Source organism: Macaca fascicularis, chromosome 2, assembly GCF_037993035.2.
Source record: "Macaca fascicularis isolate 582-1 chromosome 2, T2T-MFA8v1.1".
NCBI lineage: Eukaryota > Metazoa > Chordata > Mammalia > Primates > Cercopithecidae > Macaca > Macaca fascicularis.
The window spans coordinates 182,693,198-182,710,030 of record NC_088376.1 but is presented as its reverse complement, the minus strand read 5'-3'; the positions used below and the strand labels follow the sequence as shown (position 1 = coordinate 182,710,030).

General features: G+C 35.0%; 1 protein-coding gene across 15 annotated transcripts in view; it reads left to right on the top strand.

Annotated features, from left to right (window-relative positions):
- TBC1D23 (TBC1 domain family member 23) overlaps positions 1 to 16,833 on the top strand; it is a 64,093-nt gene that overhangs the window by 43,430 nt on the left and 3,830 nt on the right. For 8 of the 15 annotated variants that reach the window (XM_074033615.1, XM_074033607.1, XM_074033614.1 and 5 more), the window contains 7 exons: positions 874 to 916; positions 2,456 to 2,562; positions 6,097 to 6,236; positions 7,848 to 7,892; positions 12,002 to 12,090; positions 14,818 to 14,953; positions 16,222 to 16,416. In XM_074033615.1, coding sequence (XP_073889716.1) covers positions 874 to 916; positions 2,456 to 2,562; positions 6,097 to 6,236; positions 7,848 to 7,892; positions 12,002 to 12,090; positions 14,818 to 14,953; positions 16,222 to 16,416 — 755 coding nt within the window. Of the gene's footprint in view, positions 1 to 873; positions 917 to 2,455; positions 2,563 to 6,096; positions 6,237 to 7,847; positions 9,214 to 12,001; positions 12,091 to 14,817; positions 14,954 to 16,221; positions 16,417 to 16,833 lie in introns of all 15 variants that reach the window. The other 7 variants (XM_074033608.1, XM_074033617.1, XM_005548307.4 and 4 more) reach the window with 3 other exon arrangements.

Here is a 16,833-nt window from a genome sequence, read left to right as displayed (position 1 = left end):
CTCATTATATAGACATAACCACATCATTATCATACTTTATTAAAAAAAAATTTAGTGTTCAAGTTTCCCTGATTTTCCTAAGATCTAAAACAAGACGGTGACATTTGGTTGATGTCTTTTAAGTTTCTTTTAGTTTATAGGTTCCTTTTTTAAATTGTTTTCCTTGCATATTTTTGTTGGGAAAAGCAGTTAATTTGTGTTATAGAGTTCCCCACATTCTGGATTTTGCTGATTACATTCACATGGTGTCGTTTATCATGTTCTGTCCCTGGTATTTCCTGTAAGCCAGTAGTCTAAATCTAGAGATGTTCAGACTTCTTTGTTTAGGAGAAGGAGGTCCTGAGGGGGTGATGCCTGCCTCTTTTAGATGGTAAATACTATTTAGATATCTTTTTAGTGTTCCTCTTTTTTATTGTTGTTTTTATTACTTAGATCCATTATGTTTTTAGTAGTTTGCAAAATGGTAACATTCCCTTATTTCTTCATAATTAGCCATAATGTTTCTTTTTATATTATCTTTTAATAGAGGACCCAAATATTTTGAAAGCTTTTAAAAATCACTCTCATTACATCCTAAAATACTGTTTAATTTTGGTTTGAACATTGCACTATTGAAACAATAATACAAGTAAAATCAAGACTTGTTAATAGCCTTGAAGTTGTCCCCTTCTTCCCACCCAAGCACCAGACCCTTACAATATGTAAGGTAAATGGATATACCTCTCTGTGCCAAAGTCCAAAATGTCAAGGAAATAAGAAAGCCCAGAAATTTAATATATAACTTGATATTGTATTTATCAGTGTTTTAGAACTAGCTGAAGTTTTAATAAAGTCACATTTTTGGAAGAATTTAAATTTTCTTTTCCATTACAGAAAAACAAAGAATATGTGAGTATTGCCAGTGGAGGATTTATGGGTAAGATTTTAATTTATTAGTTTTTTTCCTCTGTGTTTCAGAAGAAATTGTATTGATTATCAATAGAGTTGATCTGGAGTGATCACATTAGTTAATGGGTAGACTCTCTTCATTCATTCAATGTTTTCAGAAAAGGCAAGGCCAGGAGGACTTACAGATAACAGACAAACGTAATAGGCAGTTGAAATGAGTGACTATTTGATGTAAGACTATTTTAATAGATTTGTTTCCAAAAAATATTTTTGTAAAGATGAATGAAAAACTGTCCATATGATTGCCTCTGTGGAGAAGGAGGATTAAATGATGGGAGGGGGAAGGAAGAATTCAAGGAATACTTTTGATAGTATACCTTTTGGACTCTTTAGGTGTTTTATTATTTTATTTTTGAACTACTTGAAGGTATTCTCTGTTTAAAAAATGTTAGCTAAGTGGAACAAAATAAACTGATGTTTTCAGAACTGCAGACTAATATTTGATAATCTAGGAAAGTAAAATAATTGGCAAGATCTCTGCAGGCAAGTATTGAGAATTTTACTTTGCAGGCAGAGTAATAAGATTTTAAAAGAGCCTGTCTTACATTAGAAAAAGAGATTACAAAAATACTGAGCTGTAAATGCTGGGGAAAATCAATGATCAAATCAAATCAATATATAAGAATCACATGCTAACCAATTGTGCAACTGAAGCTCCAAAAATCAAATCAGTATATGTTGAGAGTAATGGAATCTTAGGCTTTAATCGTGGGAGTTAGGCTGTAACTTAGGATTTTTGGAACATTAGGATGTATTTCCTCTTGGTCTTTGTTGATATTAACAAGGATTATGATTATCTTCTATATATCATGACCTGATAACGACTTTTGAGGTTCATACCCAGAGTGATGTACAAAAAAGGTTATTTTAATAAGTAGTGTTAAACATGTATTGGCCCTAGGCTCAGTGTTATTTATTAGGAATCCTGGTAATGATATAAAACTTGATTATTAAGCTTGTAATTCTCAAAAGTGTCTGAAAAGCATTTTTTTAATAGTGTAGCCCAGATTTTGGAAATGTTTTTAAAACCATGGATTATTTATTCACCAAGAATAATATCTCTTTCTGTAACTGTTAATGCCTAACAATGCTTCTTTATTATGGGAGAGATTGATTGATGTCTCCTTATGGTATAACAAAAGTCACAATCGGTTTTCTATTAATCCTTTATGTCATAAAAATGTTGCAGAAATTATCTGTTAATACTTGAAAGATTTCCTTCCAAAGAAGAAAACATAAAGCCTATACAGTTATCATCACCTTTGGCGTCACTTAAGAAATGTTGTCCGTGTACAGAGGGTTTTAGAAGGAAGAAGAGGAAGGTTTGCTCTAGCTTGGAGGCCTTTTCTCCATCACAGACGTGCAGAAAGAAATACCTGTGATTATTTCCTTCGGTCCTTTTTTCTCAGCTGTGACATGTTTATTATATTTCGTTGGTAATGAATTTTTCCAAAGAGGGTTGATATTTTAGGTTTTGTTGTTGTCGTTGTTTTTAATTTATCTTAAGCACTGCAGCAGCACCTGGCAGACATTAATGTGGATGGACCAGAAAATGGATATGGCCATTGGATTGCTAGTACCTCAGGCTCAAGGAGCAGTATCAATTCTGTTGATGTAAGTGTATGTAGAGAGTACGTTACTGGATTTGGATAAGTTCCCAGAAAAGGTGATTAACTACTAAACCCCCACCATAACAGAAATGGAGTCAAAACATTTTAAACACATGCCATGAAGAGTCATAGTTTTGTGAGATTAATGAAATGATACAGCAAGCCTTTATTGTGAGATTAATGACATGATACAGCAAGCCTTCACAGCTAAACTAGGTGGGAGCTCTTGAAGTTCAGCTGCTGAATTCAAATTTCTCCCTGTCCATCTGTAGTTTGGTATCACGTAGTGACAGTTTTATGCTCTAGCTTAAATATCGATGGGGACAAATCTGGGTCCTATAAATAGCTGGGACTCTTAAGCAAGCTGATTCCAGGCATCTCCCAGTTAGTTTTTGCCAGAATACTAGGGCTCATAATCATCTCGTGCACATTGTATCTGTACCCATCCCCATCACAGACTTAAGTGATGTGAACTTGAGTCTATCCACATTGGAGAATTGGTCAGGCAGAGGAAGACAAGAACCAGTTTCCAATCCTATTTGATTTTTAGTTATTGAGATGTGTGTTACTACCCGGTTTTGCTACAGTGGATAAATCTGTTTTTCTGTTCTACTTTGGAAATATTTGGGTAATAGGTCTTTTGTGCTTTTCCAGTACTTCAGTATTTCATGTTAGTTGAATTAGATGTCATTAAATTATTTTCATAAATAATGGTCCTCATCTACCTAGTGATTATTTTTTAAAACAGAAATAGAAGGGAAACTGCAGTACAAGGGCATGGTTAGTAGCTTGGGCCTACAGGTCTGACATACCTGGGTTCAGATTTCATCTACAACTCACTTTCTTCATGATCTCCAGCAAGGTCTTTGAGCTGTGATTTCTCCACCTGTGCAATAGAAATGTTAACAACATAACTTTCTTCCTAAGGATAACTTGAGGATTAACTGTGGAAGTAAATGGAAAGTATAGTACCTGTCACCAAATATTTAATAGTAGTTATTATGAAATTGTAACTCACTACCTGTGTTAGTTGAGGTTTATCTTCGGCCATGCAAATCGAAATCAGATTATTTTCACATCAGCAGATAAGGCTTGCCTGAGAATCTTATTTTTAACTTGATACTTATTTTTAACTTGATGCTCTTTGTGTGAAATCACCATTTACTTAGTAAATGTTTGCTGTTTTCACTTACAAATAACTAAATAGTATTTCATCGTCTGGGTATATTATAATTTATTCAGTTCTCTATTATTCAGTATTTACATAGTTTCCAGTTTTTTTCTGTTACAAACAGTTTAATTTTTGTAGTGATAAATTTGCATATGCCATGATTATTTAGTCCTGGAAGTGGAATAACTTGATTAAAATGTTACCAAAGTCCTTAGACTTCTGCATTATTATCAAATGGCTCTCCAAAAAACATTCTAATTTATATTCCTGTTCACATCACTGGATAGTTTTTCTGTTGAAGCTTTTATATTCAGATTTGAAAAACGCTGATTGAGGCTATTTTAGAAATTATCTTAAAGCGCATTCTTTTCAAAGTACCAAAGAAGTTTTGCAGTTTAATTTGGCTTTGAATTTAGATACAGAAATAGAAACATAGTTTTTTGTGTTGTTAATGACATTTCTTCTAAAAATAAAAGTAACAGATGTTCATTGTAGCATCATATATAAATAAGAAAAGTATAAAGAAAACAAAATCACCTGTAGCTGTTCCAGAGATAATTTTGCCATTCATATTTTAAAGTATTTTCATCAAACCCTTTTTAGTGAATGTGTTTCTTTATTTTAAAAGTAGTGATCATAGCAAACTAGAATTTTATTTTCTGCTTTTTCACTAAACATATGAGCATTTTCTAGCATTTTAAAATGCTATTTAAAAATAGTATGAGTTTGTAATGGCTGTGTAATTTTCCATCAAATAGTACCCAAATTTCTGGGCACTTCCTTCCCATTAATTCTAAAGAGGAATTAATTGGCAAAAAAGAGGATCACTTTTAAATGTTTGACACCCATCACTGAATTTCCTTCTAGGAAGGTATATGTGAGCAGTCCCATGAAACAATTTAAGAATTATACTCACAGCTATGCACAGTGGCTCATGCTTGTAATCCCAGCACTATGGGAGCCCGAGACAGGTGAATCACCTTAGGTCAGGAGTTCAAAAATTAGCCAGGTGTGGTGGCAGGTGCCTGTAATCCCAGCTACTCGAGAGGCTAAGGTTACAGTGAGCCGAGATCGTGCCACTCTCCAGCTTGGGTGACAGAGCAAGACTGTCTCAAAACAACAACAACAAAAAACAAACAAAAAAGAATTGTACTCGCATCTCTTACATTTGGTACATCAGGATAACTTTTCTTCAGAAAATAAAGGCCTCAGTGGCAGTGTCTTTAAAAAGCAAGCATTTACAAGGGATAAATATTTAAAAGTTTAGCTACATGGATAGTAGTTTGATTATACTTTTGCTTAATTTTTGTAGACTAGTCTAAGAAAGGTTAATAGTTTTAACTATTTCCTATTGAATAAATAAGGTAATTTCAGACTCCACACACATATGTGCAAATAGTAGTTTGATCATACTTTTGCTTATTTTTGTAAACTAGTCTGAGATAAGAAAGGTCAGTAGTTTTAACTATTTCTTTTATAATAAAGAAGGTAATGTCAGACTCCACACACATATATGTGCAAGTATATCCTAATTTTTTATTCTACCTTCTATTCTTTTTCTTTTTCTTTCTTTTTTTTTTTTTTTTTTGACACGGAGTCTCACTTTATCGCTCAGACTGGTGTGCAGTGGCACAATCTCAGCTCACTGCAACCTGCACCTCGCAGGTTCAAGCAGTTGTCTGCCACAGCCTCCCGAGTAGCTGGGATTACAAGTGCCCATCACCATGCCTGGCTAATTTTTGTATTTTTAGTAGAGATGGGGTTTCACCATTTTGGCCAGGCTGGTCTTGAACTCCTGACCTCGTGGTCACCCGCCTCGGCCTCCCAAAGTGCTGGGATTACAGGTGTGAGCCACCGCGCCCGGCCTCTACCTTCTATTCTTAAAATGATTTCACCTAATGAATTAGTTTGCAGCTGCCGCAACAAAATATCATACCACAGACTGGTGGCTTGACCAATGTAAATTTATTGTCTTACTGTTCTGGAGACTAAAAGTCGAAGATCAAAGTATTGGCAGGTTTAGTTTATCCTGAGGCCTCTCTCCTTGGCGTGTAGATGGCTGCCTTGCCCTCTGTGTCCTCACATGGCTTCTTCTCAGTTTTCATGTGCTCATGTCTTTGTCTCTTATAAGGACACCAGTCAGACTGGATTAGAGACCACCTATAAAGACCTCATTTAACCTTAATTATGCCTGTAGAGGCCCTGTCTCCAAATACAGTCACGTTCTGAGATATACTGGGAGTTAGGACTTCAACATATGAATTTGGTGGGATTGCAATTCAGTCTATAGCATGTAGATAACGGTTAGCAGTAGTATGTCTTCTAGTCATTTAGAGAGCAGTTAATCCATCTGTCTTCTTTTTTTAGGGTGAATCTCCTAATGGCTCAAATGATAGAGGAATGAAATCACTAGTAAATAAAATGACCGTGGCTTTGAAGACAAAATCCGTTAATGTCAAGGAAAAAGTTATCAGTTTTATAGAGAATACATCAACTCCTGTGGATCGGTGAGTTGTTTATATAGTATGAGTTTATGATGAATAATTAAAACTAAAGAAATAATGTCTTACAGTAAGTAAATGTTAGTTGAATTGAATGTGTTCCAGAAAAGGATTATAAAGTACATTTGCTATTAGATGATTTCATCGTTTTCATTAGAATTGCAGGAATGTGCTTTATATCCATAATTATTCTTACTACTCAGAGATGCAAATAATGTATCTGTCACATCATGCCATTCACTAAAAATAATTTATGTCCCAGTATGTATTACTTTTCATATAGTAGCTGCTTCCCAAATGTCAAATGGATGGAGAATCATCTGCTGAATTCAGTGATCTCATAGTAAGAACTTCTTCCTCTGCTCCAAGAATTTAAAACCTAGAAAATCTGGTCATGCTAAATATAGCAGAAACCCACCTTCTGATGTTTAAGATCAGACTTTCATAGAATTTCGTTTACAAGGCCGGGCGCGGTGGCTCAAGCCTGTAATCCCAGCACTTTGGGAGGCCGAGACGGGCGGATCACGAGGTCAGGAGATCGAGACCATCCTGGCTAACACGGTGAAACCCCGTCTCTACTAAAAAAATACAAAAAACTAGCCAGGCGAGGTGGCGGGTGCCTATAGTCCCAGCTACTCGGGAGGCTGAGGCAGGAGAATGGCGTAAACCCGGGAGGCGGAGCTTGCAGTGAGCTGAGATCCGGCCACTGCACTCCAGCCTGGACCACAAAGCGAGACTCAGTCTCAAAAAAAAAAAAAAAAGAATTTCGTTTACAAAACCCCATTTCCTTGTAAATTACAAATGAGGGACGCGGTTAACAACTGATAAACAAGTTTAAAAATATCTGTTTTATGTATCTTGTTTCTTATTGTAACTGAGGATACATATTTTTCTCCATGTATGAGTCTGTTTGATCCTTACTGTTCCTAGAGTTCAAAGCTAGTCTTATAATTGCAACACAAAATTTGTTTTTAAGGAAGCCTTATATTGGAAATGTGTTATAATATTTGGTTTCGCTTTCATGTCTTGCAGTATCCTGGGAAAACTGACGTATTTTACTTTAAGAACTGAATGTCAGGGCTTTGTTGTCTGTCCCTTTATTAAGTATAGTGTATATGCATACAAAAGTACATTTTTTTGCATTTAGTTAATAGCTGAGAAGGTAATAGATTATTTTCATTGATCCAAAAAATTGTACTTTATCCAAAGTGGTCAACTGATAATTACCAAGGTGTTTTATCAAGCCTGAAAGACTTGTTTATGCAGTAAAGTTATGTCTGTTCTCAAAAGCTAACCCTTTTACCTTTTGTTGGTGCTTCTAGGTTGGAGGACTGTTATTGCTACATTTTGTAGCATGAACATTTGCAATTTTATTTTAAAATTTATTTGTTTTATTTTAAAATGGACTGGTGATAACTAAGTCAAAAAGACTGCTGCCTTGATTTACTTGTAATTGGCTTTTCTTTGTTCTCCTTTGTACTTGGGATGATGGAAACATCTTTATAATGTACACTTTGGGTGAGAAAAACTGACTAAACTGTACCATATTTTTTGTTTTAAAGCTGTTACATTTTTTTATAATCATTTTGTTCTGTCCTCTGCCTTGATTTGCTATAGAATGTCTTTCAATCTTCCTTGGCCAGACAGATCATGTACAGAGCGGTAAGCCAATGAGTAGAGCATTTTTCTTGAACCATCCTTTTCCTTTAATATGCCTCATGCCATCTATAAGCTTTATGCTGTCTTGGCTCAAATTTCATGCAGCTATTTCAAATGCTAAACTTTTCTCATTCTGCTTTTAGGAGTGTGTCATATTGTTTGATATACTTTTCTTTTGTTTTTTGCTTGATCATTTTAATTTCTTTTCCTGCATGCTTGTTTGTATCACGCATTCCACAGATGAAAATTAAGTTTGTTCAAAACCTGCAGTTTTTATTCTGAGACAGGGAAAGGTGAAACAAAGAAAGCATGTGTGTGGTCACGAGTTGGCAGGTTATTTGCTTTGGTGCTCATTTGCTTCTATCTCCTGCCTAGCAGCAGAGAAAATTATAGCACCTAAAAATAGGCACCATTCATGGTTCAAAATTTTTGTTAATTAATGTACATTATGTAATTTTATATTTTTAGATTTTTCTTAATAAGATGTATGTATTTAGGTTGAGTTAGCATATATAAATCTAAGGAACTACAGTTCTAGGGTTCTGCCTTTGGTTTTTGTTGAAAAAACAATTACGTTTTTTTTCTAGGTGGTGGATTACTTTAATGTATAATATGTCACTTCTCTAACCCAAATAAAATGAGGTGTCTCTCATTAAAAGACAAAATAAGTTTAAGGTTTAAAAATCTACTGGATCTTCAATTAGGATAACAAAAGAACTTTACTAACTTGACTCTGTGTGACTTTACAGTTCTTATACTCACAGAATTTTTCAGCAATTTAATTTAGAATATCAATTACAGCAACACCTACAAACATTTAAAAAGAAATTCTGTAAATCCTAAGTGGGCCAGAAAAAAAAAAAAAGAAATTCTAGTCATATTTTGAATGTAAGTTAAGCTTTGGAATAATGGAATGGAATTTGTCTCAGGTCACTTCAGTATTCTCAGTGACTTGAAGTAGCATTTTAAAAAATAATACTTCATTCTCTAAGACTATACTTTTGGCCGGGCGTGGTGGCTCACGCCTGTAATCCCAGCACTTGGGAGGCTGAGGCGGGCAGATCACGAGGTGAGGAGATCAAGACCATCCTGGCTTACACGGTGAAACCCTGGCTTACACGGTGAAACCCCCGTCTCTACTAAAAAATAAATAAATAAATACAAAAAAATTAGCTGGGCATGGTGGCGGGCACCTGTAATCTGAGCTCCTCAGGAGGCTGAAGCAGGAGAATGGGGTGAACCCGGGAGGCGCTGCTTTCAGTGAGCCAAGAGCGTGCCACTGCACTCCAGCCTGGGCGACAGAGAAGACTCCGTCCCAATAATAGTAATAATAATAATAATAATAATAATAATACTTCACTCTCTAATAACTTATGTTCTAAGAGTTTTGATTTATTGTGACTATTCCTACACAATGCCAATTACAGGACTTCTGCTAATAATTTTACCTAGCACTACTTTAAAGGAAATTGCTCCTTTTAAAATTATAATCTGTTTGTGAATCATCCTTTCCATTTTATTCTGTTATAGGACCATTGAATTAGTCTAATTTTTTTAACTCCCAAGTTCCCAAATTACTAATTTTTGTAACTTAAATCGTCTCTGATCCACAGTTAGATGTATTTGTTTAGAAAAGAGAATCTCATGAGAAGTTAGAATGAAGTAGGTTTCTTTCTAAGCTCAGTAAATTAAAGCCTACTCAAACCATACTAGAGATGTTTCTGTTATTACCATGGCAAAAAAGTATAGATACTATGCTTTAAAAAAATAGTCCAGCTGTTGAATTTTATTCATTTTTAGCCAGTCTTTCCAGAAATGTCTCAATAATTCTTAGCATTCATGGTTATAAAGACTTTGCATTGTATTATAAATCTTGATCAACAATTAATAATTTGGTTTTTAGGATTGTCTCTTTACTCATACTTTCTGGTTACTTGGTTATCTAGTTGTAGCAAATGCTTATTTGCTGTAAACATTTATCTTTGTTACTTTCTATGTTATGGCAGTTTAATTGTGCTTTAATATTAGAGAACTCATAATCTAATCTATCTAAAATTTTACAATCTAGATGGCATCAAAACATTTTTAGATAAAGCTCTTACCTCTTTCTTTTGTAAGAAAGCTGAATCTGAGTTTCAAAGGCATCCAAATTATATCATTTTCTATCTCTCTCTCATGAGCATAGTTTGGTAATTTATAGGACAGTTTTACATTAGATATATTTTAACATAAAACCAAATGATTATGTCACTTTTTGTTTAACCAGACTTTAAGCCTATGTATTGATTAACCTAACTTGTAATTTCCAATGAATATTTGTTATACACTAAACTCTCATTATGTTGAAGAATGTTATTTTGGAAGAAGTAAATCAACAGAATTAGGCTACAAAAAAATGTTTATTGATGATGTATATTTAAAATTATTTAAAGTATGGATTTGATCTCTATCTTCTGGGAAAATTGAATTCTAAACCTAAGTAAAGGCCAAGTGTGGTGGTTCACACCTGTAATCTCAGCACTGGGAGGCTGAGGTGAGAGGATCATGGGTGCAAGAGTTCAGACCAATCGGCAGCATAGCAAGATCCTGTCTCTGAAAAAATAAAAAAATTAGGCGTGTGGTCCTGCACCCCTGTGGTCCCAGCTGCATGGGAGACTGAGGCAGAAAGATTGCTTGAGCCCAAGAATTCGAGGCTGCAGTGAGCTAAGATTGTGCCACTGTACTCCGGCCTGGGTGACAGAGCGAGACCCTGGCTCTAAAATAATAATAATAATAACTAAAGGCATGTAACTTGATTTTTTTTCTCACATTGGAATATCTCTTGAAAACAGAAGATTCTGAGTGTTTTCATACATGACATGCACACACCCCAAAAAGCTAGAGTCTTCCTTTGTAGTAGGTAATTTTAGCTGATCCTTATCCTACAAGTAAAACAATGCTTTTCCCCTCCGAAACACATGTAGTATTTTGTTGACACATTTTAATTTTACCTCTTAGTTTATTTGGGATTACCCGAAAATTAATAGGATATTAATTTTTATGTTAAAAAGAGAGGCCACACTTCCTGTAGACCGAATCAAGCTTGAGTTTACATGAGTTTACATGAGTTTACTTGAGTTTACATGAGTTTACATGAGTTTACATGAGTTTACACGCTGCTGCCTTTTGAAAAAGAGGCAGATTCTTTTTTTTGCCTTGAGGTGGAGTTTCACTCTTGTTGCCCAGGTTTGAGTGCAATGGCGCGATCTCGGCTCACCACAACCTCTGCCTCCCAGGTTCAATCGGTTCTCCTGCCTCAGCCTCCCAAGCAGCTGGAATTACAGGCATGTACCACCATGCCCAGCTAATTTTGAATTTTTAGTAGAGACGGAGTTTCTCCATGTTGGTCAGACTAGTCTTGAACTTCCGACCTCAGGTGATCCACCCTCCTCGGCCTTCCAAAGTCCTAGGATTACAGGAGTGAGCCACCGCGCCTGGTGGAGGCAGATTCATTTTTATGGCTTATATTTGCACAACAAAAGTAGAATCTTCATTTCTATTGAAACAAAAGTAACAGTAATAAAAAAAATGGAAGATAACCCTTAAGACCCTTGCACTTATATGAGAAACCTTAACCACTCATGCTGGAATTTGAATATTTGGTGTCAGTAACTTATTTTACCTAACAGACATGAAGGTAGTACCAGGCGTTGTCCTAATAGTTTTACAATAAAATTAACCGATTTAGTTCTCACGATAACCCTGACAGGTAGATATTGTTAGCACTATTTTACAGAGGAGGAATCAGAAGCACAGAAATCTAAATAACTTGCACAAGGCCAAACAGATCTAAACATTAGTTTTAATATGGATATTAAAATTGTTTAAAATTTAATTTTTACATATTTAAGAGCATTCAGTCTACCAAGGCCTTATGCCACTTTTGCTAACATAATTTCTTTATCTTCTTTTAATTTCCTTAACATAGCTCTCCTAAAACTATGGCTAGTGCACAGGGTTTTGCGGGGGATAAGGAATATTTACATTTTGTGTGAATATTCAAATGATGCTTGGTAAAAATCTTTGAAAACTTCTTAAATGATTATTTCTTCCCTAAAATTCTTTGAATATAGGCATGTGAGCAGCAGTGACAGAGTGGGCAAGCCTTACCGTGGTGTAAAGCCTGTTTTCAGCATTGGGGATGAAGAAGAATACGACACAGGTGTAGTAATACACTTAGCTACAGATGGCTTTGCTCAGTCATCAGGAGTGATTACAGCAGTCATTCTGGGAATAGCCAATCAACTGCTTTTTTAAAAAACAGATTCTGTAGAAATAATTGGAGAATCTGTGGCTTTCTATTAAGAGTTTGGTTTTAGACACCTTGAATTGTACCTATTAGAAATCCAAGCAGAAATGTTAAGTAGAGGCAATTGATTATAGGTGCCTTCAGCTGAGGAGAGAGGTCTAAACTGATGATAATTTGAGGGCTATCAGTGTAGAAATAGTATTTAAATCCAAGTGATGGGATTGAAATTCCTTTGATCAATCACCTAGGAGATTGAGAGTTGTGGGACTAAAGCACTGAAAATTACAAAATTGGGGATAAGTTTTTTGAAACTGGAGGCAATATCCTAAAGGGCCACAAGATGGTGATATTGTATCAGGGAAGGTTGTCTTCTCTGTGGTTATGTTTTTTAAAAATAATTTAGACCAGGCTCGGTGGCTCACGCCTGTAATCCCAGTACTTTGGGAGGCCGAGGCAGGCAGATCACTTGAGGTCAGGAGTTCAAGACCAACCTGACCAACATGGTGAAACCCTTTCTCTACTAAAAGTACAAAAATTAGCTGGGCATGGTGGTGCATGCCCGTAATCCCAGCTGATTGGGTGGCTGAGGCAAGAGAATCGCTTGAACCCAGGAGGCGGAGGTTGCAGTGAGCCAAGATCGTGCTACTGCATTCCAGCCTGAGCGACACAGCGAGACTATCTCAAAAAAAAAAAAAGAAAAAAATTTAGTCTTTGGTTTATAATTCTACTGCCCAGTTCATCCTAATTGAGCAATCATAACTAATATTGGTTAATATGTGTTAGGTAAGCAGTCATAACTAATTTTGGTTACTATGTGTATTGAGTTAGGGAAAAAATATATAAATGTGCAGAATGAGGAAAAAAGACTCCCAAATCTCACCTTGCTTTTTCCAGTTAGTAAAACTTGTTGCATATTTCCCATTTCAGCTCGTGTATCTCCTCATTCTCCTTCTATCATATAAACATACCGTACTTTATTTAGTCCGTCTTCCAGTTGACACTGGTGGTTTCCCAGGGTTTTTGTTTGTTTCAAATGGCAATGGATCTTTATATAAAGATATATATGCAGATTAGCTTTTGATGAAAGTATATTCAGAGGGTAAATTCTTAGCAGTCAGATTGCTAGTTTATGGGGAATCACATGTGACATTTTAGTAGATACATGAAATCACTTTCCAGAAAACTTGCACAGAGGTAAATGTGATATTTCTAATTGTTTTCTTTTCTTCTTTTTTCCCCTCTCTATTGCCATCTTCTTTCTGTTATCTGTCTCTCCCTTAATATCTCAACTTCTTCCATTAACAAAGGGGAGAGGGAAATGGATGAATAAATTGTGGCATATTTACATTTATCATGTATCTACATACACATATTTACAATATGGAAAATTGGACCATAATGAAAGTGAGAAAATGAACTATGTGTATCAGTATGTATGAATTTCAGATGTTGGGAGTAGGGTAGCAGTTGCGGAAGAATGCAGTTGAGTAGTCTACTTTTTATATACATTTGGTTTGTCGAATACTACTGTATATTATTTAGGGATATGCATACATGCATACATGTTACAGCAAAGACATATATGGAACTGATAACACCAAATTCAGATAGTATTTCTTGGTGGGGAAGGGAGGAGAATGTGAGTAGGAAGAGATACATGAGAGGTTCACTTTTGTGTAAGCTGGAGTGTAGATACGTGCGATTTCCTTTTTCATTATGTCTGTATATTTTGCAGTATTTGCTAAAAAGCAAAGGACAGAACCTATAATTATTTACCTTAGAGACTGTATTTTCCCTTTCTTAAATTAGAAAATATAATTATTAATTATATTAATATATAAATATAATTAGAAAATATAATTATTTTATATTTCTCTTAGGGAAAATAACCCTAGATTTTTACTTATTTATCCCAGGATTGATTATTTTCTTTAAAATCAAAAAGCAGCAAGATAAAAAGAAATCTACCATCTTTACCCTCAAGATACTGCGTATTTAACAATTCAGCCATCTCTTTACAGACTAGTCAGATCATAGTTAGGTTATGCATATCAAAACAATTGAAATTCCCCAAATAGTTTAATCTTTAAAAATGTATTCTTAATATTTACACTTGACTTTGTTACTGTATGAAAGTGATGTTTGATAATAATATTTCTATATTAATATCAGTGGCATAAGGAAATAGAGTAGCAGGATTAGAATTGGTTGTGTTATTCTTTTTTTTTTCTTTTTTTTCTTTTTTTTTTGAGACAGAGTCTCACTCTGTCACCCAAGCTGGAGTGCAGTGGCACAATCTCAGCTCACTGCAACCTCCTGGGTTCAAACGATTCTCATGCCTCAGCCTCCCAAGTAGCTGAGATTACAGGTGTGCACCACCACGCCCAGCTAATTTTTTGTATTTTTTAGTAGAGACGAGGTTTCACCATGTCCAGGCTGGTCTCGAACTCCTGCCCTCAGATGATCTGCCTGCCTTAGCCTCCCAAAGTGCTGTGATTACAGGCGTGAGCAACTGCGCCCAGCCTGTTTGTTTTTTAATCCATATCTTCAAAATACTACTGAAATTTTTTTAGACTGTTAGAGAATGTATCATTTTAAAAGTTGGTAATATCCATATTTAACACTTTATATTTTTTATAGATGAAATTGACAGTTCTTCAATGTCAGATGATGATAGAAAAGAGGTTGTAAACATTCAGACTTGGATAAACAAGCCAGATGTCAAACATCATTTTCCTTGTAAAGAAGTAAAAGAAAGTGGACACATGTTTCCCAGGTACTTTTAAAAATGTCTTCATCAGAAGTAAAATTGAATTTAGGGAAGTTAATACAAAACTGAACTACAGAAGAACCTTTGTTTATCCTAGTACAATAAGTTATAATTTCCTTCTGTCTACTTATATAATAGGTCTTGAATTATAACAGTATTTCTTATATAATTTTTATTTTGAAAAATTTTATACAAAAATGTTGAAGGAATAGTACATTGAACACCCTTATGATTCTTTGATCAACTGTTAACACCTTTTAATACCACCCCATTTCGTATGTATATATGTACATATACATGTATATGTACACTTTTGTCAAACCTTTCAAAAGAAGGCTACAAATGTGACACTTCACCCCTAAATGCTTCAGCATAAACCTCCCAAGTATATGAGCATTCTCCTGCACAACTTCAATGCCATTACCCCACCTAAAAATTTTTGTAAATCCATCATTTGTCATACAGATCATACCCCAATTTTTCAGTGTTCCCAAAGTATCTTTTGAAGTGTGTTTTTTCTTTCTGATCCATGATCCAGTTCATGGTTCACACATTGCATTGCCTGTTACGTGTCTTTAGTCTCACGCTGTGTGCAGCAGAACTCATCCCCCCACTCCCTCACTTCCCTTTTCTCTTCATGATGAATGAATCCTTTGAGTCCAGGTCAAGCATCCTGCGGAATGTTCCACATTCTGGGCTTGTCTGATAATTGTCATATGGTATTACTGTACATAAAAATGTGAAAGTATTAAAAAGAAGCTGAGGTACAGGGGTTGTGGGTGAGTGTTAATAATACTATGCTCATTTTGCCTTCAGGATCCAGTTACAGAGTATTACAAAATATGTAGGGAAACCCAACAATTGCCTAGTGATCTTGGATATTAGATATAGGATATGGTGCATTGAATGAGAATAGTTTATGAATATAGGTAATAGTGTTAAAAATCTGAAAAGTAATATACTCCTTTTCAATAAAAGATATATTATTGTAATGATTTCTATGTTGTATGGAACTTTGTATTACATTTATTATATTACTTTTAAATCATTGCAGGATTATCTGTTAATAAAATATTAATTTTGCATACAATTAAAAGCCTTTAATGTGTAGTTTACTTGTTTATAGATTAACCTCTGTTTGTATCTTTTAACTCAAATAATTTTATTTAGAGTTGAACATTTTTAATAATTGGGGTGGTTGTTTCAAAACAACACCTGTTTTGAATTACATTTACTTAAACTTTTTTTTCTTTTAATGCTCTTTTTGTCTCAAGTCATCTGTTGGTTACCGCAACACATATGTATTGTTTAAGGGAGATTGTTTCACGGAAAGGATTGGCTTATATACAGTCTCGACAAGCGCTGAATTCTGTAGTTAAAATTACATCCAAAAAAAAACATCCTGAACTCATTACCTTCAAGTATGGAAATAGCAGTGCTTCAGGAATAGAAATCTTGGCAATTGAAAGGTAAGATTTTCCTTAGGATGATATTATCTGAATTACTGCAGTTCACTATAAAGAGTTTGTTTCTCTATTTTGGGGAATGGATGGTGGAATAGGATAGGTGAACCACTTTTAGTGTTTCTTATTATCTCTTCCTCCCCAGTCCTTAGCCATATGTGGTTTAGCCATTAGCACATGATTTGAGTAAGTGCCATAGCAAATTTCATAAAGCTTCTGACGCAAGGATCCTTGTTGTTAATCTACACCAGTGCTGCACTAATTGCTGGCTTGCAGTGAAGTAAGAAACTTGTTTTAGAGTATGTCAATATTTTTATTTTCCTTCACAGAAAAATTCTTGTTTTGACAAACTGTCAGTGAACTAAGCAGTGTGCTGGGTGATATAGGTAATTTACACCCTGGTACAAGCCCCCCACTTTATCT